Below are 14,235 nucleotides of genomic sequence, written 5' to 3' on the forward strand. Positions count from 1 at the left end.
GTGCCACCCACAGATAGCCAGAATATATGAGAGAGAATTTTTGATGTAGAAGGAATGATAGCTGTCAAAATCATAGTACCATAAATCTTTAGTGGGCTCGTATGGACAAAAGTACTGATGGAGCCACCATAGAGGTGAAGAGCAATGTACAGGAAGGGGGCATGGTGAACAGAGAAGAACCAAATGTATCAAGCAGAAGAGAAAGCACTGATGCTGTAGAGAAATGAGTATAGGGTGTTGGCTCTGGATCCAGATAACAAAGATGACATTTAAAAACTTGAATCAGACAAGGGCTTTGGATTTTGGGAGACTACAAAGGTTTCCTCTGAATGGTCCATAAAGAGACCAGCATAGGAGGGTGCCATAAGGGGTTCACCATAGTCATGACTCTTCCTCTACTCTTGTCACGCCTCCCAACTCAATCCCTCACACCACTATCATTGCCCACCAGTTCCAGTGGCTGTGTGTTGCATTCCTATCCCACACATCTGCTAATTCTCTATCCCACATTTCGATCTGACTGCCTGCTGCCCCCTTACACCCATCAGATACCCTTCTCCAACCATCCCTTCCTCCTACTACCCACATCTTTTCTCCCCTTTCCCACTACATATGACACAACCATTCACCAGAGTCTACCATCCAAACAACAGACATTCTGTATTCAGCCAGCACAATATGACTGTACTAGAGAGGTAGGTGTGTGTGTGTGTGTGTGTGTGTGTGTGTGTGTGTGTGTGTGTTGAGACTATGAATAGAAGTCTGTTGCTACGGAAGAATACTCAAAATTTCTGGGTGTGTTCATTGATGAGAAACTGAATTGGAAGAAACACATCGATGATCTGCTGAAATGGTTAGGTTCAGCTACTTACGCTATTAGGCTTATTGCAAATTTTAGTGATAAAAGTATCAGTAAATTATCCTACTATGCCTATTTTCATTGACTGCTTTTATATGGCATCATATTTTGGGGCAATTCATCACTAAGAGACAAAGTATTCATTGCACAAAAGTGTATAATCAGAATAATAGCTGGAGCCCACCCAAGATCACATAGCAGACATTTATTTAAGGAATTCGGGATATTCACAGTACCTTCGCAATACTTATATTCACTTATGAAATTTGTCATCAATAACCCATCCAATTCAAAAATAACAGCAAAGTGCACAGCTACAACTCTAAAAGAAAGGATGATATTCACTATTCTGGATTAAATCTCACTTTGGCAGAGAAAGGGGTGAATTATGCTGCCACAAAAATCTTTGGTCATTTGCCAAATAGTGTTAAAAATCTGACAAATAGCCAACCAACATTTAAAAGCAAATTAAAAGAATTTCTGAATGACAGCTCCTTCTACTCACCAGATGAATTCTTAGATATGAAGTAGTAACTGTAAAAAATTAATTATTTTGTGTAAAGAAAACTTATGTTAAAGTGACACGCTCCACATCATTACAAAATGTCATATTTATGATCTATGGAACAAGGATTTGTGTGTGTGTGATCTATGGAACAAGGATTTGTGTGTGTGTGATCTATGGAACAAGGATTTGTGTGTGTGTGTGTGTGTGTGTGTGTGTGTGTGTGTGTGTGTGTGTGTGTGGGGAGGGGGGGGGGGGGTGCGCATGCATACACACTTTCAGGGGCCGCATGCGTACCCACTTTATATGTTTAATCTAGCTCAAAAGAGGGTGCTTTCAAAATCTACCAGTGACTCAATGCATATATTATCAGCACATAGGGGCTGAATGATAGGGAAGTGTGGAAGGAATGAGTTTTGCCCATATGTAGCAGCAGAGAGCAGGCAAACGAAGTCTGTGTTCTCAAACCATGCTGCTATGGACATCAATCAGGTTCATTTGCTGATGGTACATCATATTACATATTCAAATATATCAGGGGAATAACAAATTTTTAAACTAGCTTCGATCAAATATCTGCATGAGAGAAATCTGACTTCACATTTTGATGATATTGTGTCATTCATTCCACAGTTTTAGTCAGCATGGTGTCGGCAGGCACGAACTGCTGACACACCTTTGTGAAGATGTCCAGTACAATTTTCTAACATGACAATTCTCTAATGACAAGGTTATTGAAACTTCTCCCAATAACTGTAATTTATTGTGATTTGGACTGTATTATAAGTAAAAATGTAATACACAACAAAATTAACTTACAGTTGCTCGACAACTGCTTCTAATCCATCGAATTTTTTTAAAATGTGTATAGTGCACATATGTGAGTGTGTTTGACTGTAGTTATGTGTAAACCACTGAGCATAAAAAGAATTACTGGTAACAAAGACAAACAAAAAAAGACTATCATAAAAATGGTCAGTAAGTAGTCCTATTTTTCGCTGCCAATGGGCACCATGAGTTTACTCTCTTTTTCAACATTGTAGTGAGAAATCGCATTTGTGATCCACTGAACACGCAAACAATTAACTACCTTCTGCAAATAATTCGAGAGAATACTGACTAATATTGCTGAAAACCACAGGTAGCCCTCCTTATCATTTTAAGGCATTTTCCAATAATTACCTTGAAAATGACAGGGATTTACTTGTTGAAACATCAAAGTTTTTGGCAAATTTATTTGGCTCAATTCTTGTGAGTTATTAGAGCATACAACATTGTAGGAAAACCTTCACTTCCCCTTGGGTAATACGATGAACATTAAACTCTGCATACTTCATAGGATGCAAATTCCTAATCAATAAAGTCTAGGGAGTTCTCACATACTATGTATGCAGTTGATATGTTGACAAACACATTTTTATACCAGGAATATTTAAACCAAGAAATATTATTACTTAACTTTGTTCTACATTGTAATACCACTGTCACTGCTATCTGTGTGTGTCCGAATCAACTCATTGTATATTTACAATCACAGTGTCGAGACTTATATCGATCTTCACCTCCCTGTAAAAGTCTTCTTTCTGAAGCATTTCAGGCTGCCCTGCACAGTGAGCCAATACCAAAGGGGGAATGTTGTCCACTGCTTCATGCACAAGTGATTCAGCATCTGTTATCTCGAATAATTTTCTTTTCTTCCACACAGCATTTAACCTCTGCCTAAATTAATTCCATCTGATTATACTGACAGCGATATGCAGATAACCACAAAATTATGTGACCACATTCATGTGCTAGAAAATCAACTTTGTGCATTCTGTTGTGCAACTTGAATAAATTAATGAGCTACAGGAATATTAATTAATGACCTGTGCAGAATATTTTTGCTTTTAAGCCAGAGCAGTTGGTGTTTCCTCTGTAACAACTGAATGATAACTGGCATCATATATTACATGACCGGCTTTGAAGCGAGATATGGCAAGAATTATTCAGTGAACCACTTCCTGAAACCAACAGCATTTATTTCTGAATGGTAGTCACTGCTGTTTTTCTTACAATTAAATACAAGTTTACTCTCAAAAGAAGAGCCAGCATGCAGAATAATTTTCGGAGAACATATTCCTATGGGAACTTTATAACAGCCAGTCCAATTATTACTTTTCTAGCAGGTTTTCCTGGAGTGATTCTGATTCAGCTACGTTTCATCAAGATAATACACTGTTTAACTAGCTCCTCCTTTTGTATCATACATGTTTATAACGGATGTGGTTCGTGTTGCACCTAATTCACTTCTTTCAACTAAAAGGGAGAGGGGGGAGGGGGAGGTTTTGTATTAGTTATCTCGAAAGCAGGACATTATCTGAAAGTATTTTTCATGGGCCTATTGACTGTGTAACATTTCAACTACAAGGGGAGCTGATACCTTTACTGCTTTATATCTATATAATACAGATGGAGGCAGATTTGGGGGGGGGGGGGGGGGGGGGGGGGAGACGACAATGGTTTCACTGTCCTATGACCGAAGCCTGAAAAAAGTAAATTTAAACAATTAAATTTCATTTCACCTAGGGAAAATTCAGGAAATGCACAGCTTGAAGTTACCAAGGGAAAACCAGACGAGACTGAAGCTGCTGTTAAAAAAATCACAAACGGAATACTAAAGACACAAAAAATTAAATATGGGGGAGAGTACTTGCAAACATTAATTCATGAAAAATGAGAAAGTAGTAAATATAATATGTATGCTATATGTCAAATGAAGAGTAGACTGCATTAATTATTACCCTCCACGTAAGGATAATTTGTGACTTAATTGATCTCATAATTAGATATTATTTATTATGTTTTGCTTCTGTTTAAAGAGATGTCAGTTCAACAATAATTCAAAAGAAGAGGTATTATAAAGTTGCACCACAGACATGTGCTGGTAGCTGGTAAGTCAGGTGTGAATACGAGGGCTATCCACAAAGTACATCACGTTTTGGAATTAAAAATAAATAAAGTACTGAAAATATTTTTTATTACATACAGATGAAAGCCACACTTAAATACTACTTTTCTACATAGTTGCCATTTAAATTAAGGCACTTATCGTAGCGATGGACAAGCTTGGAAATTCCTTCGTCATAAAATTCGGCCCAACCACAGAATACTATGGTCCTGTCCGGATCAATAGCTGCCATATCAATCTTGTCAACATACTGATAAAACAGACACTGTGAATCATAACTGGAATTATTGTAACAACTCTGTTGATGAAGTCCCATACTCCTTGACGGAGCATAGGAGACGATGTGGGAAACCCGTACTGCTGCACTAGGCAAGGTCCTAGTGGAGGTGGTTTGCCATTGCTTTCCTCCGACCGTAATGGGGATGAATGATGATGATGAAGAAGACACAACAACACCCAGTAATCTCGAGGCAGGTGAAAATCTCTGACCCCGCAAGGAATCGAACCCAGGACCCCATGCTCAGGAAGCTAGAACGCTATCGCGAGGCCACGAGCTGTGGACATAACAACTCTATTACTGTGTAATATTGCACCTCCCCAAAGCACGTTGTAGAATTCCTTAAAATGGCAGCAACTGATACCAATGTCAAAATAGGGCAGTCATCAATCAACTCCCTGACTTCAACGTCACTGGAATCACTTTTGCAAGATCGTAATGTCAAAAATCCCCATATTGTGGCAGATCCAACTTTGAAGGTACCACAATTTTCTCCTCCCATAAGATAGTGGTGCAACATCAACGGAATTTGCACAACTGTGGTATCTGCGACAAATCTATGATGAGCTTCAGAATGCTCCTGATGTGACCAATGTGGAACTGAAGAGCAAACAATGGTCCACCTGGCTCTGATACATCCTTCAGGGATGCTTTACAAGACACCACTACATCACCATTCAGGCATCGGAATGACTGATCCACAGTGACCTGCATTTGTGATAAAGAAGTGCAATGGACAAAACAGATAATTGTTGTCTTAAATAACTGATGTGCCAAAGGCACCAGCACTCATACAGTGTACATTCCACTTTCTGAACAGATAAATTGAGTCTTCATATCAAACACTAGAGATTATTCTTATATCCCTCACCTGCAGGTACTCAACAATGACCGCATGCAGTTCATCCGAGACTTCACGCAGCTTGACGTCAATCGGGTTTCCGGTTTCTTCTTTGCACTGCACAGCTTCTTGTAGTCTTGTCAGAAGCTGCAATCATTTTTGTGATTAGCAAAATAGATAAATATCAAAAAGGATTTCACTGCAAGGATATGACATCATTGAAACTGCAAGTTTACTGTTAACAGTGACCATTTCTTGCCACTATACGTTTCAGAAGTTTAAAAATCCATCACCAGTAGTATTTCTGTGCACTAATATGACATGTATATGTTGTGTGTATATCTTTTAGCATATCCTGTGGCATTGTCTACTAACAGAGGACACACCAAAACACAATTTTAGTACTTGGCTCAGGGTATTGTAGGGTCTTCAATTGCAAAGATTAACAAAAATACAAATGTAAAAGTAAAAATACCTACAGTGATAACAGACACCTTTCCTGGCATGTTATATCACATACAACATCACAGCCACTTTATAAACACTGAAGTCAGCAATGATGGCATCTAGAATCTATTAAGATGATAATGTTGCCCACGGTGATCAAAGCAAGTCACTATTTTGGAACACGTCTCAGAGTACTGTGGAGGTCTTTCATTGATATGATGAACAGAAACATAAATGTGAATATCTGCAGAGATTTTTATTATTTTTTTTCTATAATAATTTCACCTGTTATTATTATGTTATATCTGTAATTGTGTGTGTGTGTGTGTGTGTGTGAGAGAGAGAGAGAGAGAGAGAGAGAGAGAGAGAGAGAGAGAGAGAGAGAGAGAGAGAGAAGAGAGCAGAGAGAGGATTTAACTGTAATAGAGGACTAGAATTCTTGCCAAAATTTGGTTTATACATAACGAAAGAAGGCGGAGGCGCGGGTAAGGAGGAGGTTTCAAAGCCAGATTTTAAACTGTAAATAACTTCCAGGGTAAGAAGGGGACTCTGATGATAATTTACTGGTTATGAAGGGCAGATTAAAACATCAAATAGTACAAAGATAGGAACTTAAGGAAATAAGACCTGAATAAATTGAAAGAACCAGAGATTGTCAAGTTTCATGCATAACTTTAGGTGGTGATTAACTGAAATGGTAAAAATAATACAAAAACAGATGAACTCTAGCTATTGAGGTATGACACTTGAAGCAGCACAGAGCACAGGCCTGCACAAACCCTCAGAGAACACTCAACACATTGAACTTAGATAACAGAACTAAAAAAACAGTAAATTAAACAAGTTAAAGAAAATGCTGATCTCTGAAAATGTGATTAACAGAAAGTGAAAAGCGGCTTATCAGGAATGGTTAGAGAACAAATGCAAGGCTGCAGAAGCATGCATAGCTAGGGGGGAAAAATAGATGCTACCTATAAGAAAATTAACTTGACCTTTGGAGAAAAGACGAGCAGCTGTATGAATATTGAGAGCTATATGGCAAGCCAGTACTAGGAAAAAAGACGGGAAAGCTAAAAAGTGGAAGTAATATACAGGGTGTCCCATTTATCTTGACCACCTGAAATAACTGTTTGTCCAGATGCAAAATACAAAATGTTTTGAGCAAATGTTCTTTAGCCGCCAGGCGGACATCGATCAATACTATTGCTTTCGTTGTAGCTTTGTTTTTCACAAAGAAACGAGCAGCACTATGACGTTTTTAAATGGTACCTCGTATTTTTTATTTGGTAATTCATTTCCTCTCCTAAAGACCTATTCCAGAATGTATCTATTACAGTGTACCATTCACTGAAACACGACATTATTAATTACATAACACAACATTGACTTTGCGCCCGGGATCACAAACTCATCCACTTGTTGGATTTGTCAGAAAACAAATGAAAACCAAGTAAAAACATAACACAAAATTGACTTTGACTCTCCAGTACCATTGCCCAGGAGTAGAACATTCGAAGGTGCTCAAGTTGGTGGCCCTGGACACCAATACACTGGTGCACTCGTTGAATGATAGAATTATTTACTGCTTCCAGTGTCGCCTACTGAAGAGAACTACAAGCAAACACAATATGTTCCCGCATGTCCTCTGGAGTTGTTGGAATGTCACTATAGACAAGGTCTTTAATGCATCCCCAAATAATAAAGTACAGAGGATTTAAATCAGGAGACCTAGCAGGCCAAGTAACTGTTCCTCCTGGACCAATCCATCTGGCAAGATACCTTCGGTTCAGAACACAACATGCACGCAAGGCATTGTGTGTTGGACATCCATCATGTTGATACCACATAAGCATTCTGGTTCTTAGAAGCACTTCATCCAGAAGAGAAGGAAGAATTTGTATGAGGAAGTTGGCATACACTATGCCGTTTAAACTACCACTGATGAAATATGGGCCAATAATTGTAGTACCGAGACTCCCACACCAGACGTTAACTCTCTACTGCCGCTGAAGTTCCACCTGTATAAGCCATTGTGGGTCGTCCCTTGTATTTACCTGTCCTTTGTTTGAGAAGGAACATTCGTTAGTAAATAGAACATTGGAGAAGAAGTTTGTGTTGGCGAGGATTTGCTGCTGTGGGCCACTGACAGAACTGTAATGATTCTGGAAATCATTGCCGTACAATTCCTGATGAAGGTGTACACGGTAAGGATGGAACCGATGACTTGTAAGAATACGATGTACGCTGGTTTTAGGAATGCCAATCTCGTGTTCGAGCTGTCGTGTGCTCACATGCGGATTCGTAGAAACAGAAGCGAGAACAGTAACTTCGGCAGATTCGTCTCTGTGAGTGCTACAACGATTGCGTTGTCGTGGGTTGAAACTTCCCGTTTGCTGAAGCGTCGCAACAAGACGAGAAAACATCCATCGGGAAGGTGGGTTCTTGTCAGGGTATCGCTCTCTGTACAGTTCCGCTGCCTGCATAGCATTTTGCCTACCTTCAACAACAACAATGAAAGAAACGTTATGTTGACACAGTTTGTGGGAAGGACAGCCTCTACTGTATGCCTTCTCTGGACAACAGAATTTAAAAGGACTAAACTACTGTACTAAATGTATCCATACATACGAAAACAGCATTTCAATTACTGTTCTTCTAACTTACATTCCCCATAGATGAGTAGCATTTCTACCTTCTCTTCATTGGTGTACATTCTACTCACAGAACTCTTCAACTGGCAATGGTTGATGGACTGACAGGTGTGCACTCTACTAATGTTTACATTTGTCCTCTGCCAACATCAGCATGTGGATGTATTCTGTTACCCTGAGTACGTGCACTAAGCGCAGGGAGTGTCAACATCAATGCTGTTTTATGTAATTATTAATGTGAATAGTACACTGTGATACGTTTTTGAATAATTCTTTAGGAGAGGAAATGAATTACTGAATAAAAACTACCGGGTGCCATTTAAAAAAGTCATACCACTGTTCGTATCTTTATAAAAAACAAAGCTACGATGAAGGCAATCATGATGATTGATGTCCCCCTGATGGCTAAAAAACATTTTCTTGAAACATTTTGTAATTTGCATCTGGACAAACAGTTATTTAGGGTGGTCAAGATAGGCAAAGACAGGAGTAAACGACGTTTCTTCGAAATTATTGACATCCTTGGGAAAATCAATCATGATAAAACTATTCCAGCTACTGTGCAAAATAAATGACACACGCAAAATAGCCTGAGACTGAAAGGAGAATGTAACAATTCCAGTTATAAAGAAGACAGGTGCTGACAGATGTGAATACTGTCAAACTATCAGTTTAATAGATCATGACTGCAAAATATTAGCACAAATTATTTACAACTAAATAGAAAAACTAGTAGAAGGCAATCTCAGGGAAGATAAGCCTGGGTTTCCAAGAAGTGTAGGTACACACGACGCAAAATATGACCCTACAGCTTACCCTAAAAGACAGAGTGAAGGAAGGCAAACCTATGTTTATATAATCTGCATATTTAGAGAGCAAGAAGAGAACAGAAAAATTCTGAAGATTATATGGGTAAATTGTATAAAAAACAAAGAGCTACTGAATAGAATTGAGGAGACTATTATGAAAACGGTAGACTGCTACTCACAGTAAAGACAACAAGCTGAGCTGCAGACAGGTAAAACAATAAGACTGTCACAGATTGAATTTTTACCTAAGGCCTTCTTCAGATATGGAAACACAGACACATTTCCACAAGCAGACACACCACATGCACATATGATCACTATTCCCGGCCACAGATGCCAGAATGTGTTCTCACCACAGCGCCCAGAGATAGCGGTCATGTGTGCATGATGTGTGCCTAGTCTCGTGTGTGCGCGCGCGTGTGCGTGTGCGTGTGTGTGTGTGTGTGTGTGTGTGTGTGTGTGTGTGTGTGTGTGTGTTGTGTGTGAGTTTTTTTCTGAAAAATGATTTGGCCAAAAGCTCTGTGAGTAACAGTCTCTCTGTTGTGCCTGTCTGCAACTCAAAGTGTCATCTTTATGGTGTGTATCTATTTATCCTTTTCATACTTGTTAATACTCCAATCTAGACTTTCAAATATGTGGCACAACTTGGCTAAGAGAAGGAATCAATTGACATGGCACAACCTGATGGATCAAGGAATAGTCAATCTGGAACAGAAGAAATCGTAAAGGCACTAAGCATGTTAAAATGGTAGTTAGTTGTGGTTATTCATATATGAAGAGGCTTGTAGACGATATACTAGCATGGGGAGCTGCATCAAATCATTCTTCAGGATGAAGATCACAACAACACATGCGTAGTATGTGTTGTAACTATGAAAACCACCAAAATGCAGTACTTTAGCTTCGCAAATATGTAAATAGGCACGGCATCTGCTCGGCTTGGTTCTATCAGCCAGTCACAACACAGGACATGTGACATCACAAAACAGTTTCTGACGGTATAACAGAACAATGAGAATGTATGCTTCAGTCTTAACTAATTTTTATTTTTACTATTTCGTGGTCTGATTATCTGATATCTCATTATCTGATAAAAGAAAACCGAGTGGGAGTCACGTCGAGTTACATGTTTGCAAAACTAGAGTTCCATATTTAGTGGTTTTTGCTATCGCACTTGCATACTATGAGAATACGAAGTTCAACTGATGCACCTCATTAACTGTCTCTTCAAATGCATAATTTCTGGCACAATTTATTGAGATAAACTATCATGAAACGGGACACTTGACAAACATGACTTTTTTGGCAAAATTAAATGTAGTGCACCCATTCTGTAGGTGGGAAATGAATGCTCATTTTAATTTTATAAGCAAATGTCAACCTACAGAAGTCAAGATACAATACCAATATTAAATTACTATCTGTGAACAACACTGGTAAACTGCTGCCTACAAATTCACAACAATTTACAGGAAATGAAGAAAATGCCAAATTTTTCAACATTTCGTAAAAACTGCTTTTTCGTGTCGCGTCACCAAAAACTGCCATTTTCACATTATTTGTCATCTTTTTGCTGACAAAAAGTTTTATGCACCCAATTTTCACTTCTTATCTTGTATGTGTGATGTGTTATCGAAGTCTCGTCCCCTTACACATTGCAGTGCAGAAAATTGTGACCTTGCTGTCAATGAGCAACAAATTCGTTTGCAACTACTTCATTATGCGACTTTCCATTAACATTCCCGGCAGTAATATTTCCAATAACCCAATCATCTTGAGGATTTTGTATTGTGAACTATTTTGACAATTCTCAATACTGTTCTCGAAATTTCTTGGAAGTTAATTTACTGTTGTTGTTTTTTGTTGTGGTCTTGAGTCTGAAGACTGGTTTGGTGCAGCTATCTGCATTTCTCCATCCTGTTCGAGCCTCTTCATCTCTGAAGAGTTACTGCAACCTACATCCATTTGCAGCTGCTTACTACATTCATCTCTTGGCTTGTTTACGAGTCTTGCCCTCCACACTTCCTTCCCATACTAACCTGGTGATCCCTTGAGTCTCAGAGTGTATTCTATCAACCAACAAATTTCTACACTACCCAGCTCTATTCAGCACCACCATATTCCTTATGTGATCTACTCATTTAATCTTCATCACTGTTCTGTAGCACCACATTTCAAAAGCTTCCATTCTCTTCTCGTATGAACTGCTTATCATCCACATTTCACTTCCATACTGGCTACACTCCAGATAACTACCTTTGGTAAAGATTTCCTAACACTTTGAATTTATATACAATGTTAACAAATTTCTCTTCCCCAAAAACACTTTTTTGCCACTGCCATTCTGCATTTTATACACTATCTACTTCAGTCATCATATATTATTTTAGTGCCTAAATTTATATTCAATGTTAACAAATTTCTCTTCCCCAAAAACACTTTTTTGCCACTGTCATTCTGCATTTTATACACTATCTACTTCAGTCATCATATATTATTTTAGTGCCTAAATATGAAATCTCGGCTTCTACTTTCTGAGTCTCTCATTTTCTAATCAAATTTCCTCAGGCTCTCCCAATTTAATTCAGATACATTTATATGGCAATTCATGTCACTATACAAGTGCCTTGAAGTTGGCAGTACGACTGACAAACAAACAAAGAAAGCGAGCTACTGCAGCTTCTGAACCGATTATAACACCAGCAACAAAAGCCGGTTCTGGTGTCCATGCTACTACGTTACCGGCTTTTATGTAAACTTTTTGTGTTAGTGTGTGACCACCTGTATCTATATGGGTGTGTCGTGTTACTGTCTCAATACCAGTTATTGCTTATTAAAGAATGTTACCAAATCGATGTTGTTGTTGTTGTTGTTGTTGTGGTCTTCAGTCCTGAGACTGGTTTGATGCAGCTCTCCATGCACCATACAGTAAAGCTGCATGCCCTCGGGAAAAATTACAGCTATAGTTTCCCCTTGCTTTCAGCCGTTTGCAGTACCAGCACAGCAAGGCCATTTTGGTTAGTGTTACAAGGCCAGATCAGTCAATCATCCAGACTGTTGCCCCTGCAAATACTTCAGTAACCACATATTTGTCTGGCCCCTCAACAGATACCTCTCCATTGTGGTTGCACCTACGGTGCAGCTATCTGTATCGCTGAGGCACGCAAGCCTCCCCACCGATGGCGGGGGGGATGCTATGAAGGACACTAGAGTTTTGATTGAAGAACTGCTGTAATAAAAGAAGCACTACTTCAAGACTTGCAGGATACTGAGGTAAACAGTGTGGGAAAACGCCCCTGCGCAGAAAACAGTGCATTTTTTAGTACTCCTGGAAAGAAGAAAAGCAGCCTTGTCCAGTTACAGATCTCGATTCGTTCCAAACTGACACAGTTCATTGGCACATTTACAGATATTACAGCAGGCAAGAAGACCCCACAGTAGTGAAGTTTCTAATCACTTTAAAAGAATGTGAACTTTTCTCATGGGGGGGAGGGGAGGGGGGGGGGGATCACGTAAAATGGTGTTAAAAAGTATGGGCTTCCACTTTAAAAAGTTGGACACATAAGAACTGTTGCTGAAACAAACTCATGTCATTGTGTGTCATAATATTTTCTTGCATAAAATTGATGGAAAGGATATACATTCAATTATATGGTTAAATGAAACCTGGGTCAGCTCTGCTGGAGAAGCAGTTGATAAATGCTGGGCAGATGATACTCCGAATAGCAGTGGTTGTCTGCCAACAGGAAGAGGGTCCCCCAATTAGTTGTGGCTCATGCAGGTTCTTCAGACACTTTTATTTCTGAAGGTCTTATAGTTTTTCAGTCCTAAGAAACCTGTGACTACCAGAGGATACGGACCATCCAGGATTGTTCAAAACTTCGCTACTTCAGTTTAGTGTTCCAAAAGTGTCTGTAATGGAAAATGAAGATTACCATTGTGTTATATTAAAACGGAATAAGTCTGTAACACCTACAAATGCTGTAGATGAAATTGCAAGGGAACAGGCTCATGTGGTAATTAGCTGCCTTATCACTGCCATTTTAACCAAATTGAACTGGTTTGCAGTGATGTTAAGGCTTACGTTCGAAATAATAACAAGTATTTTACACTAATGTAAGTTGAAAGGCTGATATGTGATGGTCTTGCTAATGTAGATACCATGTTCGTAAGCTTACTCAAGAAGCACAGACTATAGACAGAATTATACATGAGAATGAACAATGAATGATTTCTGTTTATGATGATGACAGCGAATTTGGCAACAATTTCAATGACAGAGAAGAAGAAATGGATGGAAATGCAAGACTGACATCAGAAACTGGCATGTGTAAATGTACACACAATTAATTCTCTCGTTCTGCAACTGAGTATGATATGCACCTTTTTCTTTATTTTGTTCTTGAATTGTGGACAGTGTATTCATTGGTATGCTTAGGTTTACATAATTGTACATTTTATATGCAGCTACTATGGTAACAATTCAGAACGACTTCTTAGAGAAATTGTAATTCATTTTGGGTGTCATTTATTTCCTAGTTTCATATACCATCAAAAGACTTTTCTCCATAGTTGGTTATTCCAGTGTTGGAAAAACAGTTTTTGTTGTACTCATATGGCTTATATACATGCTGAGTGTAGCCTACATTTCCAAAACATACTTCGTGGTTATCTGCTGTGTGTATGTGTGGTTGCAGCTATTGCAATTGCAATACAGCAAACTACACGCAAGATGTGAAGCAAATGTTTCAGCGGCCCATGTATACATCTACATCACATATGCACGTCTCTGAAAGCCAACGCACAATGCATGGCAGAGTGAACCCTGTACCACTACTAGTCATTTTCTTTCCTGTTCCACTCGCAAAGGGGGTGATGGAAAATGACTATGTATAT

At 38.9% G+C, this 14,235-nt stretch overlaps 1 protein-coding gene across 1 annotated transcript in view; it reads right to left on the bottom strand.

Annotated features, from left to right (window-relative positions):
- Positions 1-14,235, bottom strand: part of LOC124789771 (F-actin-uncapping protein LRRC16A) — a 524,837-nt gene that overhangs the window by 143,214 nt on the left and 367,388 nt on the right. Inside the window, 1 exon segment of the mRNA XM_047257233.1 lies at positions 5,463-5,579. Coding sequence (XP_047113189.1) covers positions 5,463-5,579 — 117 coding nt within the window.

The sequence above is a fragment of the Schistocerca piceifrons genome, chromosome 3 (genome assembly GCF_021461385.2).
Source record: "Schistocerca piceifrons isolate TAMUIC-IGC-003096 chromosome 3, iqSchPice1.1, whole genome shotgun sequence".
Taxonomy (NCBI): domain Eukaryota; kingdom Metazoa; phylum Arthropoda; class Insecta; order Orthoptera; family Acrididae; genus Schistocerca; species Schistocerca piceifrons.